The sequence below is a fragment of the Ahaetulla prasina genome, chromosome 4, assembly GCF_028640845.1.
Source record: "Ahaetulla prasina isolate Xishuangbanna chromosome 4, ASM2864084v1, whole genome shotgun sequence".
Taxonomy (NCBI): domain Eukaryota; kingdom Metazoa; phylum Chordata; class Lepidosauria; order Squamata; family Colubridae; genus Ahaetulla; species Ahaetulla prasina.
This window is the reverse complement of record NC_080542.1, coordinates 146435361-146461390: the sequence shown is the minus strand read 5'-3', so window position 1 is coordinate 146461390 and position 26030 is coordinate 146435361. Positions and strand designations below refer to the sequence as shown.

Here is a 26030-nt window from a genome sequence, read left to right as displayed (position 1 = left end):
AGAGTTCAGAGAAGAGCAGCAAGGATGATTAGGGGGCTGGAGGCTAAAACATATAAAGTGCATGTCTAGTTTAATGAAAAGAAGGACCAGGAGGGACATGATAGCAGTCTTCCAGTATTTGAGGGGCTGCCACAAAGAAGACGAGGGGGTCAACCTGTTCTCCAACGCACCAGAAAGCAGGACAAGGAGTACCAGATAGAAACCTATGAAGGAGAATTCCAACCTGGAACTAAGGAGAAATTTCCTGACAGTGAGAACAATTAATTAGTGGAATTCCAAAATTATGGGTGTTCCACCACTTGAGGTTTTCAAAAAGAGATTGGACAGCCATTTGTCCAGAATGTTATTATTGGATAGGATCTCCTGGTTGAGCAGGAGTTTGAGCTAGATGACCTCCAAGGCCCCTTCCAACTCTATGGTTCTATGTTTATGTTCTAAACGAGCATAAAACTGTTACACTGAAATTAGGGCTGCTGCAATTAATGGCATCCTCTCTATGCAGTCTATTTGAAACTTTAGGCAAATGTCTACATTTTTTTAAAAAAAGAACTAATTATTTATACAGAAATTCTAGCTAAAAAACTAGTCCTATCTCAGCGGTCTAATCTAGTGTTTCCCAACCTTGGAAATTTTTTAGGTGTGTGTATTTCAAGTCCCAGAACTCTCATCAACACACCTGCGGGCTGTGGAATTCTGGGAGTTTAAGTCCACACTGCTGGAAATTGCCAACACTGGGGAAGCCTGATCTAGTCCAACCATCAGCCCTCACTTTTCTATGCATTGAATTCCATATGATCACTGGTACAGATAGTCCTTGACCTATAACCATTATTTAGTGACAGAAGTTACAAGACCCTGAAAAAAGCGACTAAAGGTCATTTTTACATTTACAACTATTGCAGCATCTACATGGTCACATGATCAAAATTCAGACACTTGATAACTGACTCATATTTATGACAGTTTCAGTGTCCCAGGGTCATGTGATCCCCTTTTGTGATCTGACAACCAAAGTCAACGGGGAAGCCAGATTCACATAACAACTGTGGCAAGAAAAATCATCAAATGGGATGAAACTCTCTGAATAACTCAGCAACAAAGTTTGGGCGGTAATCCTCGTAAACTGAGGATTACCCGTATTCTCAAGTCCAATACACCTTCCATTGTCCACTCCAATTTTTGCATCAAATGATAAAGTCAAGCCACAATTACAGATTACAAATTCCATAAATTGGAGGTTAAAATGGTAATTTCCAAGTAGTCTGACAAGACAGGAATCAGTAGGCATCGGACAGACCTCATACAATAACCCATTAAGGTAAATGATTAGGTTGAATTATGCTTCCTGATTAATTAACCCAATTGTTTGCTAAGGAAGGAGTTGTTGGTGCTCCCAGCTAACCTTGATGGACTTCTGTCCTATCATTCTTCATTCTTCAGCCCTGCCGGTCCTCTTCACCAAATCCTTAAAAGACATAGAAGCTATGGAAGGCAAAGTTGCCACTTTCCAGTGTGAGCTGAACAAAATCTCTGCTCCTATAGAGTGGAAGAAAGGACACAAGATCCTTAAGTCAGGAAGCAAGTATAAAATGAAACACGAAGGAAAAATTGCTGAACTGGTGATCCAGAACTTGGAAGTAACAGATTCTGGAACTTATGCTTGTATATCTGGAGAACAGCAAACCACAGCAACTTTAGAAGTCAAGGGTAAACTTTTATCTCTCCATATATATATTTCTTCTATTGGTTCCTTTGATTTCCTGGTCTTTCTAAATATTTTAGTTTCTCCTGAAGTCCTGATCTTTGTGCTAGACTATATATGCTGACAATCTTTCATCAACCTTACAATCACCCAGCTGAGGTAGATATCAGCAAAGCTTAGTCCATCAATCACATTTTAATCTTTTAATTAAAAAGCCACCTTTCTTGTTTCTGAAGATGTCCAAACATTTAAGATTCTTCTTGTTAAGAATTGAGACTGTCGTAAGTTCAGATAAATCCATAACAAATGTTAAGTTCATAGCTACTAGCCAACCTAAAATATATATGTTCAATCGTTTTTTTAATGCTTGGAACTCAGAATTGCTACAGATGAGTAAAGAAGCACCTCAAGGAATTAAGAAAGAATCTTTCTTGGGTAAACTTGGAATGTCAGAAATGTCCATGTGCTTTAAACATCACACCATTATTTGTCTTCCCAGTGTATCCCTGAATAGCATCCTACCAGACAATAATTTTACAAAAAAGGCACACCACGTTCTCCCAATCCATAAGTTGTTTTTTTGCTGTGTTTGAGTGGTAGGACTTCCATGCTTGTATGATGTCCTGTGGTTTCCATCTCTTTGTCCTTCATGCTTGCCTTTCAACTCTGCCCTTGTTGCCACTTTCTCAGCTCTGCCCGTTCTTTTCAAAGAAGGGCTGAAGAACCGGGAAGCTGTTGAAGATGCCACCACTACTTTCCATTGTGAGATGTCTAAAGCTGGGGCTGAAGTACAGTGGAAGAAAGGATCACAAATTCTTAAGCCAAGTGATAAATACAGAATGAGGGAGGAGGGTCCTGTTGCTGAATTGTTGATTCGAGATCTGAAGGTGGTAGACACGGGAGATTACTCCTGTTTGTGTGGAGATCAGAAGACCACAGCCGTCTTGACGGTTCATGGTAATCAGTTGTTCCATAGTCTCTTCTATTAATCATCTTGTGTGATTTGCATTGTGATGTCTCGATGTCTTGTCTGCTTGTTGGTCACTTGGTTAAGTAACCCTGTCTGTGTCCAAAGTTAACAAGAGTTTCATAACTTGGTCGATTATGGTTACAACTATTTTGGCAATGGCAGTTCTTATCAGGGTTTAATCTTTCTGCTGAGACTTTCAGAGGGCCCTTAGAATTAAGCTTTGCCTTGTGATGTTCTCTAACATGATATTCCCCAACTTGATGATCTCCAGAAGAGCTGAGACTACAGTCCCAAAATTCCTTTGCAAGATTTTTCCCCATCACATCAGGAGCATCTTATGTATTTAATAACTTCTTCAGACTCTGTGTTCTTGATTTGATGATGGGTACTTCCTTTGTAAAGAGAAGACTTCATATCCATGTTGGAAATTCTAGCTGCACAATACTTTCAGGTCGTAAAGGCAAATTTTTACAGGTTGAAAGTATCTCCCACAATGTTGGCCTTTGAAAATAGCTCAGGTAACTTTTGGGAGGCAACTTTTATCTTTTCACATACAACAAAATTCTTTCTTTCTTACAATATACTAAGATTATGCTACCATTTCTCCTCTTAATATCTTCTGCAAATCTTATTTCTCTCTAGACAAAATCTTCTTGATTGTGCAAAACTCCATGTGATCTCTTTTCTCCTTCTTTCATATAACAATATGCAATCTCTGCTAATACTGATCGCAACATGCTAAGATTCCTTGATTATACAATTCTGTGCATTCTCACAGAGAATTTTTATGCTTTTTGATACAAGGACATATTAATTTCTTCAGGGCAAAAATCACAGTCTCTTAATAAAATATTCCAACTGTCTAAAACTATTTCTTTCAGTTATCTTCTTTCTTATCCCTTATTCTATAATGCCTAGAATTATTCTGCATTTTTGAAGTATTTCTTTGATCTACATTCTTTATTTACCAATAGTTTGTTTATTACATTTTTATCCCACCGTTATTATGTTATAAGTAAGCAAGGTGGCAAGTATACATAATAATACTATTTTCTCCACAATACTGTGAGGTCGGCTGGGCTGAGAGAGTAAGAGTGTCACTTAGTTGGCTTTCATACCTAAGATGGAACTAGAACTCACCATCCCTTGATGATTTGATCCAAAGTTACCCAGTTGGCTCTTGTGCCTGAGAGAAAACTACATCTCCTGGTGATTGGCCCAAAGTCAGCTAGTTGGCTTTCATGCCTAAGACGGGACTAGAATTCACCATCTCTTGGTTTCTAGCCCAGCACCTTAATCACTACACCTTATTGGCTCTCCTATTAATGTATTCTGAATCAAAACAGATGTCATAGAATTATTGTATTAGAAGTAAGACATCTCTTACAATGAAACTTTTTTTTTGTGTGTGAACTTGGCACCTTTTGAAAATATGTTGATTTTTCAGTTCTAAATGCATTGCAACTTTAGCGTATAAAATATTATTCGTTTTTAGTCTGTATTGGGCAGACCATATCTTTAACACATTCATTTTTGTGCCCTACATTTTAAGAAGAATGTTGACATTTTAGAAATGAATCATTATTTATTGATTGATTGATTAGTTTTATATCCTACCTCCTCTCCATTTGGAGAATTCTAGTATGATGTTTGTAGCTAAAGGAGAAGATGAAGTTGGATCTCCTAATACAATATTTTAACCCTACACCTTCCTCTCCAACGTGTCCAAATTCTGAAACTGCAAAATTTAACGTTGGAAATTCCATGTTGAACTTTCATCTTATTTATTTTATTTATTTATTTTGTCAAACACAACAATATATATTAGTATAACCACACAAACTGAATACAACCAAAGGGAACATTAGGACAGGAAAGGTAGTTATCTAAGTAATCTTAGTCCAAAATCTGAGCCAATTCCCCAGGGATATTTTGCATTGCATCTCTACATTTGTTCCTTTTAAGATATTTTAATCCAATTCTTTGTTTTTCTTCCTAAAGGTATCCAAGCAACTTTCTTTTCTTCTTTTTTTAAATTCTATTTTATCAGCTGTTCGTTGCCTTTTTAAATCTTCTTTCTTCTTAAACATTTTTTTCCCAAGGGACTCATTGAAATACTATTTTTATATTCCATTTTGGAAGTATTTTATTTCCTTTCCTGAACTTCAGATTTTTGAATTGTTTCTGTGCTGTTGTTGCTTGCATATATATCTATTTCTAGACCCATTTAGTGCGCTAGTTCCAACTTAATTATTTGTGCAGAGAAAAATGCCTACGCCTTTCCTGTCTGCATTATAAAAACCCACATTGTGAAAAGCATTTGGTAAAACAGTAAAAAATGTAAATTCCGCTAACTGGAGGAATAATACTTTAGAAAAAAATGTTTTTTTCTGTCTAATATGTTTGATGAAATCCAAATAGTGTTGAAAAGTAGAACATGGCTATTGTGTTTTATATACATTTGTATAAAATGAATATATTTTATATATTTGCAGGTTTAAATTTATTTTGATCTTTAAAATAAGAAGGTGACATCTCAGCTGAAAATGTGCTCTTCGGAATTTTTGATTGATTGATTGATTGATTGATCCATCCATCCATCCATCCATCCATCCATTCATCCAATATCTGTATAGATGCACATTCCTTCCCCCTCCCTCCCTCCCTCCCTCCCTCCCTCTCTATTTATCCATCTTTCCTCTCTATCATTTTTTTCTTCCTTCTGTAGAAAGTTAGCACACATACCTCTCCTAGAAGAATGAAATATTTTGAAGAATATTAAAAAAGGAAAGAATATTATATTCCCCTAAAGGAGAAGTAGAGAAACATGTTTTTCTTAAAAGACAGAAAGCAGACTCAATCTCCCCCAGCAGATTGTTGTGCCCATTAAGAAAGATTGGGCCTGCCTATCTACAAAACAAAGCCTGGTGCGCCAGTTGCGCCCCTTTCTAGACCAGGATGCCTTGTGCACAGTCATTCACGCCCTTGTGACGTCTCGTCTGGACTACTGCAATGCTCTCTACATGGGGCTCCCCCTGAGGGGCATCCGGAGGCTACAGTTAGTCCAGAATGCAGCTCTTGTGGTGATTGAGGGAGCCCCTCGTGGCTCCCGAGTGACACCTATCCTGCGCAGGCTGCACTGGCTACCTGTGGCCTTCCGGGTGCGCTTCAAGGTGTTGGTGAATGTCTTTAAAGCGCTCCATGGCATAGGGCCGGGTTACTTACGGGACCGCCTGCTGCTACCGAATACCTCTCACCGACCCGTGCGCTCTCACAGAGAGGGGCTCCTCAGGGTGCCATCGGCGCGACAGTGTCGTCTGGCGACACCCAGGGGAAGGGCCTTCTCTGTGGGGGCTCCCGCCCTCTGGAACGAACTCCCCCCAGGACTTCGTCAACTTCCGGACCTCCGAACCTTTCGCCGCGAGCTTAAAACCTACTTATTCATCTGCGCTGGACTGGGTTAGTGTTTTAATGGGTTTTAATGGGTTTTAGTTCTAAATTTTAATTGTGGCCAATTTTAATAAGTTTTTTAACTGTATTTTAATTTGTATTTATTGTATTGTATTTTTACTTGGCTGTGAACCGCCCTGAGTCCTTCGGGAGAAGGGCGGTATACAAATTTAAATAATTAATAAATAAATAAATAAATAAATAAATAAATGACCTTCAGCTCCAGGGTGAAGGGATTAAGACATGACTCTCCAGGACATAATTGGATTAACCCACTAGCAGCAGAGCTCACTACATTGCACAGTCTCCTAAGGACTTTGCATCAGAGTCCAAACTTCAACCAAACTTAAGCTCAGACAAACTCCATATGGCCCTATGGGAGTCCGACAACAACCAATAGAATACATATTCTTGCACAGGAACAGGAAGTTCAAGTGCAAAGCCCAAGAGAAGGTATAAATACCCCCAACTCTCAACTCTGAGTGATCAGCCACCCAGAACCATGTACTTGGTGGTTCTGCTTCACCATTAAACCCTCTTTCCAATCAGCCTCCAGCCTCCATTTTATCTCCAGTGCCTTTCTCTTGTCTTGGACCTGGACCTGGATATTTCTTCCAACCCTTCCTTCCTTCCTTCCTTCCTTCCTTCCTTCCTTCCTTCCTTCCTGCCTGCCTGCCTGCCTGCCTGCCTGCCTGCCTTCCTGCCTTCCTTCCTTCCTTCCTGCCATACATTCCTTCCTCTTTCTGTCCTTCCTTCTTCCTTCCTTCCTTCCTTCCTCTTCCCCTTCCTTCATTACGTCAATTCAAAAGATATAATATGATTAAAACACTAAAAGCATTCTAAAACTATAATAGCAATAAAAACAATGAAAGTTGTCGATTTTTAGCATGCAATTGGACAACCAGCATCAAATTGCAAATTGTACAATGATATTGTCATTTACACCATGACATCATCATGCAAATAGCAGTGATGATGTCATGCATTATGCAAATTGTGTCACAAACCCACCCTTCAGATGCTCACAGTTGAGTTCCTTTCAAGTTGCATTCTTGCAAAGCTCCGTGGCTGGGAATCTCAAAATTCTGAAATTTAAAACGACCCACACTTTGTCGGTGTTATGCTCCACAGCTCTACCTGTGCGTTTCCAAGAAGAACTCAAAAGCCAAGAGATCCTGGAAGGAAGAACGGCTGTTCTGCACTGTGCATTAAATAAAACTGCTGTGGTGGATTGGAGAAAAGATGCACAGATGCTCCAGCCAAGTGCAAAATACAAAATCAAACAGAAAGAAAATGTCGCAGAACTCACAATCCAGGACGTGACCGAAGAGGATGCGGGGGAATATTCCTGTATTTGTGGAGATCAAACCACATCAGCTTCTGTCACAGTGCAGGGTAAATATGACACCTCTCTCTTTCTCTCTCTGATTAAAAGGAGGCGTTGACAGTATTCTTTGAGAATATCTGTCCCTTAGGGATGAATTGTGGGGTCCTTAGTGCTTGCTGAGCTGGGTTGTTTTCTTGCAGAGGTTTCATGACACAGGTAGATAACATCATCAGTGCTAATGATGAGTGATAAGTGATCACTGCTAGGACTGATGATCTTACCTACTTGAGTCATGAAATAGCTGCAAGAATAGCACCAAGGACCCTTTAACTTTTGGTAATTTTTTAGAGTTTTAGGCCACTTTGGAAACAATCCACAATTTGAGTGGGTTTTTTTTCCCCCTCTAGCTTCTACATCTATTGCTTTCTGTTACAATCTGAGCTCCCATTCTTTTAATTTTCAATTGGAATCTTAGATTTATAGGAGGACTATTAAGATTAACTAGTCCAGCATCCCCCCAGGGAATTCTGGGAGCTCAAGTTCACCCATCTTAAACTTTCCAAGGTTGAGAAAACTGATCTAGTTCATTTAATTGTACCGTTTTTTAAATTTATTATTTATTTTATTATTTGAATTTATATCCCGCCCTTCTCTGAAGACTCAGGGCGGCTTACAATGTGTTAAGCAAGTTTTACTGGAAAAGCAGGAAAATTTATGTCCTCGACTTATAACAATTTGTTTAGTGACCACTCAAAATTACAACAGCTCTGAAAAAAAATGGTTTATGACCATTTTCCACACTTACAACTGTTGCAGCATTCCCAACGGTCACATGATCAAAATCCAAATGCTTGGCAACTGGTTCATATTTATGACGGTTTCAGTGTCTTGGGGTCATGTGATCGCTTTTTGAGATCTTGCAACAATGGGAAAGCCAGATTCACTTAGCAACCATGTAACTAGCTTAACAACTGCAGGGATTCACTTAACAACTGTAGCAAAAAAGATCATCAAATGGAGCAGAACTCACTTAATATCTGTGTTGCTTAGCAACAGAAATTTTGGGCCTTCATTGTGGTCGTATGTCGAGGACTACCTGTAAGTGATTCTATACATAACCCTTAAGAGGAATCTCATGGATTTATTCCAGCTGTGATGATGAATGACCTCAAATGTCCTATTTACTCTCTCCAGCCTTACCTCCACGTTTCAAAGTCGATCTGAAGAATCTCGAAGCTGCCGAAGATGACGCTGCTACTCTGCGGTGCGAGCTGACCAAAACTCCTGCTCTTGTGAAGTGGTGGAAGGGCAGCGAGATTCTGAAGCCCAGCGATAAATACAAAATGAAACTGGAAGGTGTGGTTGCTGAACTGGTGGTCCACCGCTTGCAACTGGCCGATACTGGGGAATACAGTTGTATTGTTGGCGATTCGAAGACTTCAGCTTTCTTAAGGGTGAATGGTACATAAAACGTTTTGTTTCCCATAGTCAGATCCAATAGAGGGAAAGTGAGGAGGATATCTAGGTTTCCTCTGGTCATCTTAGATGTAAGAAAGAAGTCAAAAGATCTTTACAGCCCTTGGAGGCTGAGTAAGATCGATAGAAGAGAATATTTGTAGCACTGGGTTGAACTGCGGCGTTCTTGGTGCTTTCTGAGCTTGGTGGTTTTCTTACAAATGTCTCATGACCCAACTAGCTAATGTCATCAGTGCTAGAAGGGTTGGATTTGCAGAGAGGAGGAAGGGAGAGAGGGAGAGAGAAGGAGAACTTCTAAGCAAATTCCTTCTAGACAACATCATCAGTACTAGAACAGAATAGGGCTTGCTGAGAGAAGGAGGAGGAAGAGGAAGAGGAAGGGGGAGAAGGAGGAGAAGAACAGTGGAGTCTTTGGTGCTCTCTGAACTTGGTGGTTTTCTTGCAAACATTTTATAACCTAACTGCGTAACGTCATCAGTTCAGAAAGGGAGTAGGTTTTGCTAGACCCACTCCCTTCTAGCCCTGATGATGTTACTTAGTCAGGTCATGAAACATCTGGAAAAAAGCTACCAAGCTCAGAGAGCACCAAGGACCTCATAGCTAATAGAATAGAATAGAATAGAATAGAATAGAATAGAATAGAATTTTATTGGCCAAGTGTGATTGGACACACAAGGAATTTGTCTTGGTGCATATGCTCTCAGTGTACATAAAAGAAAAGATACGTTCATCAAGGTACAACATTTACAACACAATTGATGATCAATATATCAATATAAATCATAAGGATTGCCAGCAACAAGTTATAGTCATACAGTCCTAAGTGGAAAGAGATTGGTGATGGGAACTATGAAACGATTAATAGTAGTGCAGATTCAGTAAATAGTCTGACAGTGTTGAGGGAATTATTTGTTTAGCAGAGTGATGGCCTTCGGGGAAAAAACTGTTCTTGTGTCTAGTTGTTCTGGTGTGCAGTGCTCTATAGCGTCGTTTGAGGGTAGGAGTTGAAACAGTTTATGTCCAGGATGCGAGGGATCTGCAAATATTTTCACGGCCCTCTTCTTGATTCGTGCAGTATACAGGTCCTCAATGGAAGGCAAGTTGGTAGCAATTATTTTTTCTGCAGTTCTAATTATCCTCTGAAGTCTGTGTTTTTCTTGTTGGGTTGCAGAACCGAACCAGACAGTTATAGAGGTGCAAATGACAGACTCAATAATTCCTCTGTAGAATTGGATCAGCAGCTCCTTGGGCAGTTTGAGCTTACTGAGTTGGCGCAGAAAGAACATTCTTTGTTGTCCTTTTCTAATGATGTTTTTGATGTTAGCTGTCCATTTAAGATCTTGCGATATGATAGAACCCAGAAATTTGAAGGTTTCTACTGTTGATACTGTGTTGTCAAGTATTGTGAGAGGTGGAAGTATGGAAGGGTTTTTCCTAAAGTCTACCACCATTTCTGCGGTTTTGAGTGTGTTCAGTTCCAGATTGTTTTGGTTGCACCACAAGGCTAGTCGTTCGACCTCTCGTCTATATGCGGATTCGTCATTGTCTCGAATGAGACCAATCACTGTTGTGTCATCTGCGAACTTCAGTAGCTTAACAAATGGATCATTGGAGATGCAGTCATTGGTATACAGAGAGAAGAGAAGTGGGGAGAGCACACAGCCTTGGGGGGCCCCTGTGCTAATTGTACAGGTATTTGATGTGATCTTGCTTAGCTTCACCTGCTGCTTCCTGTTTGTTAGGAAGCTTGTGATCCACTTACAAGTCTGTTCCGGTACCTGTAGCTGGTTTAGCTTAGTTAGAAGAATGTCTGGAATGATGGTATTGAATGCTGAACTAAAGTCTACAAAGAGGACCCTTGCATAGGTCTTTGGAGACTCAAGATGTTAAGATAGCTAAGAAATATCCTTATGTTTCACAATATATAAAGAACAAATAATCATTCATTCATTTGCTGTGGATCCTCCAGGTAGATAATGGTGAAGGAATTTGCTTAGAAGGTCCAGATGATGGTTACGTCTGATGCAATTTTATAATTTGGAGCTGATGGGAATTGGAGAGGGAGGCCTCTTTCATTAATGATCTTGGTAACTAGGAGTGCCTTTGATTAATGTTTCCAGTTCTTTGAAGTAACACAGCAGGCTTTCTATTAGGAATATGAATTCTGATAAGAATCAGTTCAAATCTATTAAAGACAAGGATTGTACAAAGATCTGAACTCTAGTAACCTGCCAATACATAATGTCTCATTATAAATAGTCCTTGACTTACGACCATTCGTTTAATGACCATTCAAAGTTGCAACATCACTGAAAAAAGAGTTATGACTGTTTTTCACTTATAACTGGTATCCCTGCAGTATCCCTGTGGTCACATGATCCACATTCAGATAGTTAGCAAAAGACTCATATTTATGACGGTTGTAGTGTCACCTTTTGCGACCTTCTGACAAGCAAAGTCAATTGGGAAGCCAGATTCACTTAACAACTGTGTTACTAATTTAACAACTGCGGTGATTTCCTTAACAATTTTGGTAAGAAAGGTTGTAAAATGGTGCAAAATTCACTTTCCAACTCTTCTGCTTAGTAACAGAAATTTTGGGCTCAGTTGTGGTCGCGAGCTGATGACTATGTATAGAAAGTGATTCTTTTATATGTGAGGTACTTCTCCTTATTTATGGATAAATAAAGAGATATTATCTTGCTGTTTCAAATCCTGACAGAATAAAAGAATACAGGTAGTCCTCGACTTACAATCAGAACTGAGCCCAAAAGTTCTGTTGTTAAACGAGACATTTGTAAAGTGAATTTTGCTCCATTTTACAATGATTCTTGCCACAGGTTTTAAGTGAATCGCTGCAGTTGTTAAGTAATTAACATGTTTGCTAAGTGAATCTGACTTTATTTGTTAGAAGTTTGCAAAAAGTGATCACATGATCCTGGGACACATCACAGGTCATAAATATATGTCATTTGCCAAGCGTCTGAATTTTAATCATATGACCAGGGGGATGCTTCAACACTCATATGTGTGAAAATCAGCCATAAGTCATTTTTTTCAGCGCTGTTGTAACTTCAAGCAGTCACTGAACGAACTGTAAGTCAAGGACTACTGTAACAAATTTGAAAGGGACCTTGGAGGTTTTCTAGAAGCCACATCAAGCTAATGGATTTTGATGTTGAGCTTGGAAGGAAAGGTGGAGACTGATCCATGCGGCCCACAACTGGATCCTTTTCTTCAACATCTGGGTATTCACCTGCTTTCTTCCTTCTGAACCCCCCCAGCCATTCCTGCAAGGTTCAAGAAAGGTCTGGAAGACCAAGAAGCTACAGAAGGTGGAACTATTGCTCTCCGGTGTGAGCTGACAAAAACAGCTACGGTGGAGTGGAAAAAGAAACACAAGACACTGCGAGCAAATGACAAATACAATCTGAAGCAGGAAGGCCCTGTGGTAGAGTGTGTGATCCATAACCTTGATCTTAGAGATGCCGGAGAATACTCTTGTGTCTGCGGTGACCAGAAAACCACTGGAGCTCTGGCAGTCCATGGTAAATCAATTTATTTTGAGTTCTACATTTAGCAAATCTGTTTTTTTTTTCTTGTTTGTCAATGTCTTGTGGTTTGTCTTTCAAAGTTGAAAGGAGGGAAGGAAGGAAGGAAGGAAGGGAGGGAGGAAGGAAGGGAGGAAGGAAGGAAGGAAGGAAAAGTGACAGGGAGGGTGGGAGGGAGGGAGGAAGGAAGGAAAGAAGGAAGGAAAAGAAATATAAAGAAAGGAAGGGCAGGACACACCCAATTTTGTTCTCACACCAACTCCTCTTCCTTACCTCTGACCAAACTTTGTCCAAAGTCCATTTACCCCTGGACAATTTTCACATCCTCCTCTTATATCCTCCAGCCCTACCTCCCCAATTCAAACAGGAACTGAAGGATGTGGTAGCCACCGAAAATGAAACAGCCACGTTGCATTGTGAGCTCACCAAAGCTGCTCCTGTGGAATGGATGAAGGAAGGAAACAAATTAAAAGGAGACAAGTACCAATTCAGACAGGAAGCAGCTGTTGCCAAGTTGGTGATCCGTGGTTTAGAAGTTGAGGACACTGGACGTTACACCTGTGTTTGTGGAGATCAGAAAACTTCAGCTGCTTTGACTGTTAAAGGTAAAACTTGCACAAATTTATTGATAGACAATAAATAAATAGATAAAGAATTCAGCAGCTTTTGTTAGAGGAGAAACTAAAAAGAAATATTTTAAGGGGTTTATTGACATAAGTATCTGTTTCCCCTTAGCTTTTATGTACAGGTAGTCCTCACCTTACAACAGTTCATTTAGTGACTGTTCAAAGTTATAGTGGCACTGAAAGAAGTGACTATGACTGTTTTTCACACTTACAACCAATGCAACATCCCGATGGTCACATGATGAAAATTCAGACACTTGATAACTGACTTGTATTTATGATGGTTGTAGTGTCCCAGGGTCATGTGATCCCCTTTTGCAATCCTCTGACAAGCCAAGTCAATGGGGAAGCCAGATTTACTTAACAATTGTCTTAATCACTTAGCAACTGCAGTGATTCACTTAGCAAATGTCTCTGCAACAGAAATTTTGGGCTCAGTTGTGATCATGAATCAAGGACAACCTGTATTAAGTATGTAGCATTTGGCAGAGGAACATTTTTCTTGGACAAAACGTTGGACATTTTGTCAAAGAATGCAATAAGATTGGCATGATACGCTTTTGACAAACCCATGTTGGCTTCTGGTTATAACTTTGCTTGTTTCTAGGTGTTCACAGATCACCTTGCTTGATTATCTTTTCCAGGATCTTCCCAGATATTAATCCTGGAAAAAAATAAGCAAAAAAGTGATCTAAAAACACCTAGAACCAAGCAAAGTCATAACTGTAAGCCAACATGGGTTTCTCAAAAATACAGCATGCCAGACAAACCTTATTGCATTCTTTGACAATCTGACAAAATTATTTGACCAGTGAAAAGCTGAGAATATAATTTACTTGGACTTTAATAAAAGTTGATAAGTAAAAGTACATTTGATAAAGTAGACCACAAACTACTTCTCGATAAGCTAGAAAAATGTGGAATAAACAGCATCACCACCTGATGGATTCGTAACTGGCTGACCAATCACACTTAATGTGTGGTCCTGTGTGGAATTGCATCTACATTGAGGGAAGTATGCTGTGGTGAACCACAAGGCTCTGTCTTAGGCCCAGTACTGTTCAACATATTCATCAATGATTTAGGAGAGGGAATAGATGGGGATCTCAACGAATTAGTAGATGACTCCAAACTAGCAGGAATAGCCAATACCCCACCAGACAGACTCAAGATCCAGAAAGATCTCAACCGACTTGAGACCCCAGCCTAGCTGAAAATTACAGACCAATCTCTCTATGCTGCGTCACCTGCAAAGTAATGGAATCTATCAACAACCAATCCATTACCTTCCATCTAGAAACAAACAACCTACTCTCTAATAAACAATTTGGTTTCAGAAAAAAATTATCATGTAACTTACAACTTCTTCACTGCAAAAACATATGGATTACAAATCTTGATCAAGGCAAAGCAATAGATGCAATCTACATAGACTTCTGTAAAGCTTTTGACTCAGTGGTACATGACAAACTTCTCCTAAAACTAAAATCCTACGGCATCTCAGAATCCCTCCACAGTTGGATAACAGCTTTCCTGTCAAACAGACAACAAGTGGTAAAAATTGGCAATGCTTATCAAATCCTGTTCCTGTCAATAGCAGCGTTCCACAAGGCAGCATTCTTGGACCAACACTCTTCATGTTATACATTAATGATCTCTGTGACCATTATAAGTAATTGTGTTCTCTTTGTTGACGATATCAAACTATTTAACACCACCAACAATACAGCTACCCCTTCAAAACGTATCTTTTCTTTTATGTACACTGAGAGCATATGCACCAAGACAAATTCCTTGTGTGTCCAATCACACTTGGCCAATAAAAATTCTATTCTATTCTATTCAAAAAGACCTTGACTTTGTGTCAGAATGGTCAAAAACTTGGCAACTCCAAATCTCAACCAGCAAATGCTCTGTCTTACACATTGGAAAAAAGAATTTGAATACTAAATACAAGCTCAATGGACATTACCTTACAGATGACCCCCCACCCTGTCAAAGAGCTTGGAGTTTTCATATCCAATGATGTAAATGCCGAAGCCCACTGCAACTACATCGCAAATAAGGCTTTAAGAGTTGTAAACCTAATCTTGCGTAGCTTCTTCTCCAGAAACACTACACTACTAGCCAGAGCTTATAAAACATTTGCTAGACCAATTCTTGAATACAGATCGCCTGTCTGGAACCCATACCATATTTAATCTGTATTTTAATTGTATATTGTACCGTTTGTTTTACTTTGGCTGTACACCACCCTGAGTCCTTCGGGAGAAGGGCGGTATAAAAATCGAATAAATAATAATAAATAATAATAATACCACATTTCTGACATCAATACAATTGAACGTGTCCAGAAATATTTTAAAAGAAGAATTCTCCACTTCTCTGATCACAACAAAATACCTTATGCCACCAGACTTGAAATCCTGGGTTTAGAAAACTTAGAACTCCGCCGCCTTCAACATGACCTGAGTTTAACTCATAGAATCATCTGTTACAATGTCCTTCCTGTTGAAGACTACTTCAGCTTCAATCACAACAATACAAGAGCACACAATAGATTTAAGCTTAATGTTAACCGCTCCATTCTTGATTGCAGAAAATATGACTTCAGTAACAGAGTTGTTAATGCTTGGAACTCACTACCTGACTCTGTGGTCTCTTCCCAAAATCCCCAAAACTTTAACCAAAAACTGTCTACTATTGACCTCACCCCATTCCTAAGAGGTCTGTAAGGGGCCTGAATAAGTGCACAAGTGTGCCTACCGTTCCTGTCCTAATGTTCCCTTTGATTGTATCCAATTAATATAGTTATTACATACTTATGCTTATATATATGCTTATATATCGTATAGTTATTTCATGCTTATGCTTATAGATACACTGTTGTGACAAATAAATAAAATAAATAAAATACAGCAATTCAGTTGCTGTGGCTCAATATTAGTAACTGCAAGAGGCATCTTGGAGTCCTAGCGGATAATTACTTAAAGATGAGCCAGTAATGTGTTCCAGCTACCAAAAAGATCATTGCAGTCCTTGGTTTCATTAACAGAGGGTTAAAGTCAGAATCACATGGAGTGTTAATACCATTTTAAAATACCTTAGTAAACCACACTTGGAATATTGCATCTGATTTTGGTCACCATGATACAGAAAAAATGTTGAGGCTCTAGAGAGTGTGCAGAGAAAAGCAAAAAAAGGTCATTAGGGGATGGGAGGATAAAACATACGAAGAACGGTTGCAAGAATTGGGTATGTCTACTTTAATTAAAAGGGTAAACATGATAGTATCTTCTAATATTTGAGGGGCTGCCAGAAAGAAGAGGGGGTCAACCTATTCTCCAAAGCACCTGAAGGCAAAACAAGAAACAAAAGATGGAAACAATCAAAAGAGACGTAACCTAAAACTAAGGAGACATTTCCTGACACTGAAAACAATTAATCAGTGGAAGGACTTCCCTCCAGAAGTTGTGGATGCTCCAATCCTGAAGGTTTTCAAGAAGAGATTTCAGACAACCATTTGTCTGAAATAAAATAGGGTCTCCTGTTTGAGCAGGGGATTGAACTAGAAGACCTCCGAGGTCCCTTCCAACTCTGTTATTCTGTTATTGAATAATGTTTTTATCACAGACAAATTTTACTTGAGACATCAAACATCCATTGGTCCTCTGAACCTTTATTCCCAGGCTTCTATTTTTCTGAAATTGCTCAGAATTTCACTTAATGGAAGAAGAGTTAAATGTTTTTCTTACTCCCAGTCTTTTTGACTCCACAGTTCTCAAGCCTGAATTTACGCAGCGGCTGAAGGATGAGAAAGCGGATGAGGGCAGCACGGTCAGATTACGTTGTGAAGTGACAGTCCCCAAAGCCCCAGTAGAATGGCGCAAAGACGGTGCAAGAATCCCCCCTAGCCCCAGATATGACATCAGACAGGATGGGGGCATCCGTGACTTACTCATTCATAACTTAGAACCCCAAGACAGTGGAGAGTATTCATGCATCGCTGGAGATCAGACCACGTCTGCCACATTATCTGTGCAAGGTATGAATTGACCCCGCCCACCATTGATTATGCTCTTAACTAGGGCTTATTTTGGGGGTAGGAATTATATTGTGGGCATGAAAATCAGGGTAGGTCTTATTTTTGGTGTAGGTCTTGTTTTTGGGAAAACGGGATATTTATGTGTGTGTGTGTATGTATATGTATGTATATGTATACACACACACATCAAACATCCATTGGTCCTGTACAAACAAATATATATATATATATATGTGTGTGTGAATTTCATCTCTTTCATCTTATCATCCCTGTCACATTTTAATTTTTTTATTTTGCTCTATTTACCTTCTCCGAGCAGCAGGAGATTGTGCATATATATAGACATACACATGTCCATTAGTCCTGAACAACCAATTTTTTCCAAGATTCTATTTTTCAGAAATTGGTGGAAATTGCCACTTAATGAAAGAATTGTACTTTTAAAAAAAAAACTTCTGTTCACTTTGACCCTGCAGTCCTGAAACCTGAATTCACACAACGGCTGAAGGATGAGAAAGCGGATGAGGGCAGCACAGTCAGATTACGCTGTGAAGTGACAGTCCCTAAAGCCCAAGTAGAATGGCGCAAAGACGGTGCAAGAATCCACGCTAGCCCCAAATATGACATCAGACAGGATGGGGGCATCCGCGATTTGCTCATTCATCACTTAGAACCCCAAGACAGCGGAGAGTATTCGTGCATCGCTGGAGATCATACCACGTCTGCCACGTTATCTGTGCAAGGTATGAATTGGCCCCGTCCACCACTGATTATGAATGAATGAATGAATAATTTAATTTCAATACCGCCCTTCTCCCGAAGGACTCAGGGTGGTTTACAGCCAGATAAAAAACACAATAAAAACATACAATATACAGCTAAAAACCAATTTTAAAAAACCTATTCAATTTGGCCCATTAATTAAAATACACATTAATACCATAAAAAACCCCATTAAAATTACTAATAGTTTTTAATTTTATGCCAGTCCTGCATGGAAGAATAAGTACGTCTTCAGCTCGCAGCGGAAGGTCCGGAGGTCAGGGAGCTGTCGAAGTCCTGGGGGAAGCTCATTCCAGAGGGTAGGTGCCCCCACAGAGAAGGCTCTCCCCCTGGGGGTCACCAGCCGACATTGTTTGTCTGACGGCACCCTGAGGAGGCCCTCCCTATGGGAACGCACGGATCGATGGGAGGCAAATGGTGGCAGCAGGCGGTCCCGTAAATTCCCTGGTCCTAAGCCATGAAGCACTTTAAAGGTGGTGACCAACACCTTGAATTGCACCCGGAAGACCACAGGCAGCCAATGCAGCTTGCGCAGGAGAGGTGTTATATGGGAGCCACTATCCCTCTATCACCCGCGCAGCCACATTCTGGACCAGCTGGAGCCTCCGGGTGCTCTTCAAGGGGAGCCCCATGTAGAGAGTGTTACAGTAGTCCAGGCGAGAAGTGATGAGGGCATGAGTGACCATGCATAAGGAATCCCGGTCTAGAAAGGGGCACAACTGGCGGATCAGGCGAACCTGATAAAAGCTCTCCTGGAGACGGTCGTCAGATGTTCTTCAAAGGACAATTGTCCATCCAGGAGAATGCCTAAGTTGCGGACCCTCTCCATTGGGGCCAATGACTCGCCCCCAACAATCAGCAGCGGCTGCAGCTGACTGTATCAGGATGCCGGCACCCACAGCCACTCAGTCTTGGAGGGGTTGAGTTTAAGCCTGTTCTTCCCCATCCAGACCTGCACGGCCTCCAGACACCGGGACAGCACTTCGATAGCTTCATTGGGGTGGTTAGGGGTGGAAATGTACAGCTGAGTATCATCAGCGTACAGCTGGTACCTCACCCCAAAACCACGGATGATCTCACCCAGCGGCTTCATATAGATGTTGAACAGGAGAGGCGAGAGAACCGACCCCTGTGGCACCCGACACATGAGGCGCCTTACAGTGGATCTCTGGCCCCTGCCAACACCGACTTGCCTCCGCCATCTCGCCTGAATCTACCCAATTTTGGTCCAATCCATCCCGAAGCTGAGCGATTTTATCGTGCAGATACTTTCCAAAATCCTCAGCACGCCCTTGCAAGGGATCATCCTGCGCCTCCTGATGCAGGAGGGATCAGGTCACCCTGAATAGGGTGGCTGGCCAACGCAATAAGGGTGGAAATGTAATCACGCTTAGCCACCCTTAATGTCACTAGATAGGTCTGAATATATGACCTAACTAATGTTTGGTCAGCTTCCGAAAGGCTGGCCCTCCATACACTTTCTAGGCGTCTTTTCCTAGACGTGCTTCATCTCCCTCAGCTCCTCAGAAAACCAAGGAGCCGGTTGAGATCTACGCCGGGTCAGAGGCCGCAAAGACACGACACAGTCCAAAGCTCTAGCCGTGGCCTGTTCCCAGGCTGCAACTAGTTCCTCGGCCGAGTCATGGGCTAGGTTCTCAGGAAATGGCCCAAGCTCTGTCAGGAACCTCTCTGAGTCCATCAGGCGCCTAGGACGGAACCAACGCATTGGCCCCATTTCCCTGCGGTGTTGGGTGGCGGTCCGAAAGTCCAGACGAAGAAGCGAATGATCTGACCATGACAAAGGTTCAGTAACTAAGTCTCCTAATTTCAGATCATTCAGCCACTGTCCAGAGACAAAAATCAGATCCAGTGTGCTTCCCCCGGTGTGAGTGGGGCCATTGACTAATTGGGTCAGGTCCATGGCCGTCATGGAGGCCATGAACTTCCGAGCTGCCGTTGATGCTACACCGGTCGACGGCAGGTTGAAATCCCCCATGACCATAAGTCTGGGGGTATCAACCGCCATCCCGGCTATCACATCTAACAGCTCGGGCAGGGCTGCTGTCATACAGCAAGGAGCCAGGTATGTGATTAGCAAGCCCCCCTGCATCCTCTGACCCCACTTCACATAGAGGGATTCACAACCGGCTATCTGAGGTACAGTGGCCTCCCTCGGCTCTAGACTCTCCTTAATAACAACCACCCCCACCCCCACCCCTACCTTGGGCCCTTGGCTGATGAAATGCTCAGAAACCCGGTGGGCACATCTCCACAAGGGGCACCCTCCCTTCAGTGCCCAACCAAGTCTCCGAAATGCCCATAAGGTCAACGCGCCCCCCCTGTATAAGGTCACAGATCAGGGGGGCTTTATTCACCATGGACCTTGCATTACATAACATCAGCCGAAGGTCCAAGCTCTGAGGATTCCAGCCACTCGGGGAACAAGAGAAGTCTGAGGGACCGGAGCGCGCAATCGCTCTTAAACAGTGAGCGCACACTCCCCGAACAAGATGCGGCCCCCCACTTCCGCCGTATCTGCCCTTCCCACTTACCGTGCCAACGGAACAACCCTCATGGACATTAAATCGAGCCTCCCCCTTCACCTCCGAACCTGCTGTAGTTATGCCGCGAGCCTTCACAAGAACTGGCCCCCTCCCCAACGGGTTTCCCCCAACACCCGTCCTTACCGTCCCTCCCCTTAAAAGCCCTTTATTTAAAAACTCCCGAAGGTTCTTCTTATGCTCTTAACTAGGGCTTATTTTTGGCGTAGGGATTATATTGTGAGCATGAAAATCAGGGTAGGTCTTATTTTTGGTGTAGGTCTTATTTTTGGGAAAACGGGATATTTATGTGTGTGTGTGTATGTATGTATATGTACACACACACACACACACACACACACACACACACACACACACACATCAAACATCTATTGGTCCCGTACAACCAAATATATATATATGAATTTCATCTCTTTCATCTTATCATCCCTGTTACATTTTAATTTTTTTATTTTGCTCAGTTTACCTCCTCCGAGAACCAGGAGATTGTGCATATATATATATATAGAAAGAGACACGTCAAACATCCATCAATCCTGAACAACCAATTTTTTCCAAGATTCTGTTTTTCAGAAATTGGTGGGAATTGCCACTTAATGAAAGAATTGTTTTTTTTTTTTAACTTTGTTCACTTTGACCCTGCAGTCCTGAAACCTGAATTCACGCAGTGGCTGAAGGATGAGAAAGCGGATGAGGGCAGCACGGTCAGATTACGCTGTGAAGTGACAGTCCCTAAAGCCCCAGTAGAATGGCGCAAAGACGGTGCAAGAATCCACGCTAGCCCCAAATATGACATCAGACAGGATGGGGGCATCCGCAATTTGCTCATTCATAACTTAGAACCCCAAGACAGCGGAGAGTATTCGTGCATCGCTGGAGATCAAACCACGTCTGCCACGTTATCTGTCCAAGGTATGAATTGGATTAGAACTCACAATCTTCAGGTGCTTTATCCAGCTTTCATGCCTAAGGCAGGACTAAAATTCAGAATCTCCTGGTGGTTGGCCCAAAGTCACCTGCCAGTTTTTAATGCCTAAAGTGGACTAGAACTCCCAGTGTCTTGGAGATTAGTTCAAATTCATCCAGAGTCCCCTAAAGTGGGACTAGAACTCCCAATCTCCCAGTTTCTAGGAGGAGGAGGTAAACAGAGCAAAATAAAATGTGACAATGACGACAAAATGAAAGAGATGAAATTCATATAGATATAGATATATACCCGTGTTTCTCTGAAAATAAGACTGGTCTTATAATTTTTTGGGGATGCAAAATAAGCACTTATTTTTGGGCATGTATTTTTTTTATTTTTATTTTTTTTTGTACAAGAGGCAGTGAGCGTGGGTGCCAACAAGAGGGGGAGTCCCACTGTTTGCTTGCAGCAGCCACAGTGGACCAAACTCTCGACTTGCCCCAGCCTCCACCCACCCTGCCTGCCTTCTGGCCTTGCTGCTACTGGGACACTTGTCAGCCATGGCAGGCATCGTACTGGCCATGGAGCAGCTGCCTGTGCTGCTGCTGGTCTCGTGGGGGCTCTTTGCCTTCCTGGAAATGCTGTTCTAAGCTGCTTGCTAGGCTGCTCCTGCCTGGTGCGGGACAAGTTGGCCCAGATCTACCACCTTAGGAGAAAAAAGGCTAGCTTGTGCCACCCAACCATGTGTGTGTGTGTGTGTGTGTGTGACTGGCATCAAAAAAGAAGCCCCAAGTGTCCGCCTCCTTTCATTCTGAGTTGGAAGAGTCACGTGGTGATGGACTGCTGGTTAGGTTGCTATGCAAACACCTTTAGCAGCTTCTTCCTTTAAGTGGTAGCACCACGCCAGTGCAGGAGCTGGGCTTTTGGCACACTCATACCAACATGCCCTGGCTGCCTTTGGCATCCACCTCACCTGCAGCTGCTCTGCCACCGCTTGCCTTTCACCCAGCCTGGCCTGCCGTTGGGGTTGGAAGTTCGTTTCACACCTCCCAGCTGCAAAAACTGAGACAGAACAGCTGGAGGACATTGGGGGGTGGGGTGAGAAGGGAAGGAGAAAACGTGGACTTTTCTTGGCAGAAAGCTTCACAATGAACACAGCATAAAAGTGGCCGCGCGTGTCAACCAGTACAGCGCCCACTGCAGCTGAGAAGGGTCCCAGGAGCAGCAGGGACAGCAAGCAGTGCAGGTGGAGGCTAGGGGGCAGTGAAAGCTTGGCCGGCAGGCACTGCATCAGCAGTAGCAGGGTGGCAGCCAGAGCCAAGGTCAGAAGGGCAGCAGCAGGTTACACAGAAGATGCACGGACAATGCAGGGAGACGCTTGTGCCACTGCTCATCAGCCTGGCTGAAGAGCAGCCTCCCCGGGAGCCACTGGCCCAAAGTAGCAGCAAGTGCAGCAGACCCAGCAGCCAGGCCTCGTGGCCAGTGATGTTGGCGGCTCCTGAAATCGATCTGGGAGAGAACGGATGGCTTCTTCCCTTTCAGCCCCTTCTGCAGTTGCTGAAAGAGCCAAGCGGCAATAGCTTGGGGAGAAAAGAAGGTAATGGAAGTGAAGAAATCTTCCTTCCCCCACAGTCGCCCATGATGTGAGCAACTTCAAATGGCCCCGCCCACCACTGATTATGCTCTTGACTAGGGCTTATTTTTGGGGTAGGTCTTATTTTTGGGAAAACGGGATATTTAAGTGTGTGTGTGTGTATATATATGTATGTATATGTAGGTCTTTGGTTATTCGGGTTTTCTCCTGCGTAAAATTGGAAGTGTCTTGGCGACGTTTCGACGAAGTCTCATGCGTCATCTTCAGGCTTCAGCTTCGTGCTTCTGGGAGCAAATTGCAAATTTTGCTCCCAGAAGCACAAAGCTGAAGCCTGAAGATGACAAATGAGACTTCGTCGAAACGTCGCCAAGACACTTCCAATTTTACGCGGGAGAAAACCCGAATAACCAAAGACCTACATACAAACACTTGCGAAAACCTCAGAAAACATGTATGTATATGTATATACATACACATCAAACATCCATTGGTCCCATACAAACAAATATATATATATATATGTGAATTTCATCTCTTTCATCTTATCATCCCTGTCACATTTTAATTTTTTTATTTTGCTCTGTTTACCTCCTCCGAGAACCAGGAGATTGTGCATATATATAGAAAGAGACACGTCAAATATCCATCAATCCTGAACAATCAATTTTTTCCAAGATTCTATTTTTCAGAAATTGGTGGGAATTGCCACTTAATGAAAGAAGTGTACTTTTTTTTTTTTTAACTTCTGTTCACTTTGACCCTGCAGTCCTGAAACCTGAATTTACGCAGCGGCTGAAGGATGAGAAAGCGGATGAGGGCAGCACGGTCAGATTACGCTGTGAAGTGACAGTCCCCAAAGCCCCAGTAGAATGGCGCAAAGACGGTGCAAGAATCCACACTAGCCCCAAATATGACATCAGACAGGATGGGGGCATCCGCGATTTGATCATTCATAACTTAGAACCCCAAGACAGCGGAGAGTATTCGTGCATCGGTGGAGATCAGACCACGTCTGCCACGTTATCTGTGCAAGGTATGTGTTTTTTAAAGGGGTTCTGTCAGGGAATTGCACAACCAGTGTCCAAATGGAATCAAAGAGGCTGGCACGAACTCATACTTTTATATAAAGTAATATATTTTACATCAATATAGACACAGCAACTACTTTGTCAGGCAAACAGGAGCATCATAAGGAGGTAACTCAACACAGGAACATCCTGAGGTAAATTACAGTGCACTCAGGGCGCCCAGAGGGAAAAAAGCAGGAAACAAGGACACTCCCCCTTTTTACTCACAGCAACCAATCACAGCTGAGGTTGCCTCAGGCAGTAGCCAGCTCTTAATTAAAAATTAATTAATCTATCTTAATTAATTAGTTAATCAACCCAGTGGTTGATTAACTGGCTCACTGGGTTGTTCTGGCTCACTGGGCAACCCTTTACTGCTCCGGCTATTAAATGAAACATCTCAACAGGTTCATACCCCACAGAGAGTCCCCAACTTACAACCACAGTTGGCCCCCCAGCAGCTAAACAGTGTTGTTGTTAACTGATTCGCACACAGTTTTAGAACCATTTTTACTGTGAATAATGCAGTTGTTAAATGAATCTAGCTTCTCCCACTGACTTTGCTTGTCAGAAGCTGGTTGGGAAGGTCTCAAATGGTGACTGATCGTATAACCCCAGGACACTGCAATCATTGTAAATATGTGCTAATTGTCGAGCACTCAAATTTTGATTATTCTGCATGACCATGGGGATGATGCAATGGCCATAAGTGCAAGGACTGGATATAAGTCACTTTTTTTCAGTGCTGTTGTAAATTTGAATAGTTGCTAAATGAATGTTTGTAAGTCAAGGACTTCCTGTAATTTTGTTAATACAGAAAGAGAAAGGGAGAGGGAGGGAGAGAGAGGGAGGGGAGAGAGAGAGAGAGAGAGAGAGACAGAGAGAGAGTTGTTAAGTGAGTTGTGCCCAATCTTAAGGTTTTTTTGTCATGTGTGTGAAGTGATTCACTGCAGTTGCTAAGTGAATTGGATGGTTGTTAAATGAATCTGACTTTCCCTGTTGACTTTGCCAGAGGCTAGCTAGGAAGATCAAAAATGGTGATCACATGTCCCCTGGATGCTGCAACTGTCATAAATATATGTCAGTTTCACCTCTAGAGGTTTTAAAAAAGAAATTTGGAATGGGATAGGAATCCTGCTTGAGCAGGGGGTTGGACTAGAAGACCTCCAAGGTCCCTTCCAATTGTATTATATCTTGTTCTATCATTTATATATGAATCTAATCTCTCTCATCTAAAGTTCACTGCTTTCAGGAATGTCTGTGAAATGTATAATATTTTGCCACTAACGGTTTTTGCTTCCTGGGACATACAAACATCCATTGGTCCTGTATAACCAATTTTCCCCAGTGTTTATTTTTCAGAAATTGGTGGGAACTGCCACTTGATGAAAGAATTGTAATTTTTTTTAAAAATCTGCCATTTCTGCCATTCTTTTGACCCTGCAGCCCTCAAGCCTGAATTCACGCAGCGGCTGAAGGATGAAAAAGCAGATGAGGGCAGCAAAGCCAGATTTCGCTGTGAAGTGACAGTCCCTAAAGCCCCAGTAGAATGGCGCAAAGATGGTGTAAGGATTCATGCTAGTCCCAAATATGACATCAGACAAGATGGTGGCATCCATGATCTACTCATTCATAACTTGGAATCCCAAGACAGTGGCAAGTATTCGTGCGTTGTTGGAGACCAAACCACGTCTGCCACGTTATCTGTGCAAGGTATGTGTTTTTGAAGCAGACTAGAATTTACCATCACTTGGTGGTTGGCCCAAAGTCACCCAGCCAGCTTTCATGGCTAAGGCGAGACTAGAACTCCCAATTTCCCGATTTCAAGGAGGAGGAGGTGGAAGAAGTAAACTGTGGGTTCCTTAGTGCTCTTTGAGCTTGGTTGATTTCTTACAGACATTTCATGACCCAACTAGGAAACATTATCAGTGGTACTGTAGTAGGGACAGGAGTTTGCAGAGAGGAGGAGGA

The 26030-nt window shown here is 42.1% G+C and overlaps 1 protein-coding gene across 1 annotated transcript in view; it reads left to right on the top strand.

Moving 5' to 3' along the window:
- The window catches only part of OBSCN (obscurin, cytoskeletal calmodulin and titin-interacting RhoGEF), a 266194-nt gene that overhangs the window by 96696 nt on the left and 143468 nt on the right, over nt 1-26030 (top strand). Inside the window, exons 46-56 of the mRNA XM_058182772.1 lie at nt 1441-1707; nt 2393-2659; nt 7254-7517; nt 8644-8910; nt 12210-12473; nt 12821-13081; nt 16881-17147; nt 17624-17890; nt 21137-21403; nt 23759-24025; nt 25506-25772. Coding sequence (XP_058038755.1) covers nt 1441-1707; nt 2393-2659; nt 7254-7517; nt 8644-8910; nt 12210-12473; nt 12821-13081; nt 16881-17147; nt 17624-17890; nt 21137-21403; nt 23759-24025; nt 25506-25772 — 2925 coding nt within the window. The remainder of the gene's footprint in view (nt 1-1440; nt 1708-2392; nt 2660-7253; nt 7518-8643; nt 8911-12209; nt 12474-12820; nt 13082-16880; nt 17148-17623; nt 17891-21136; nt 21404-23758; nt 24026-25505; nt 25773-26030) is intronic.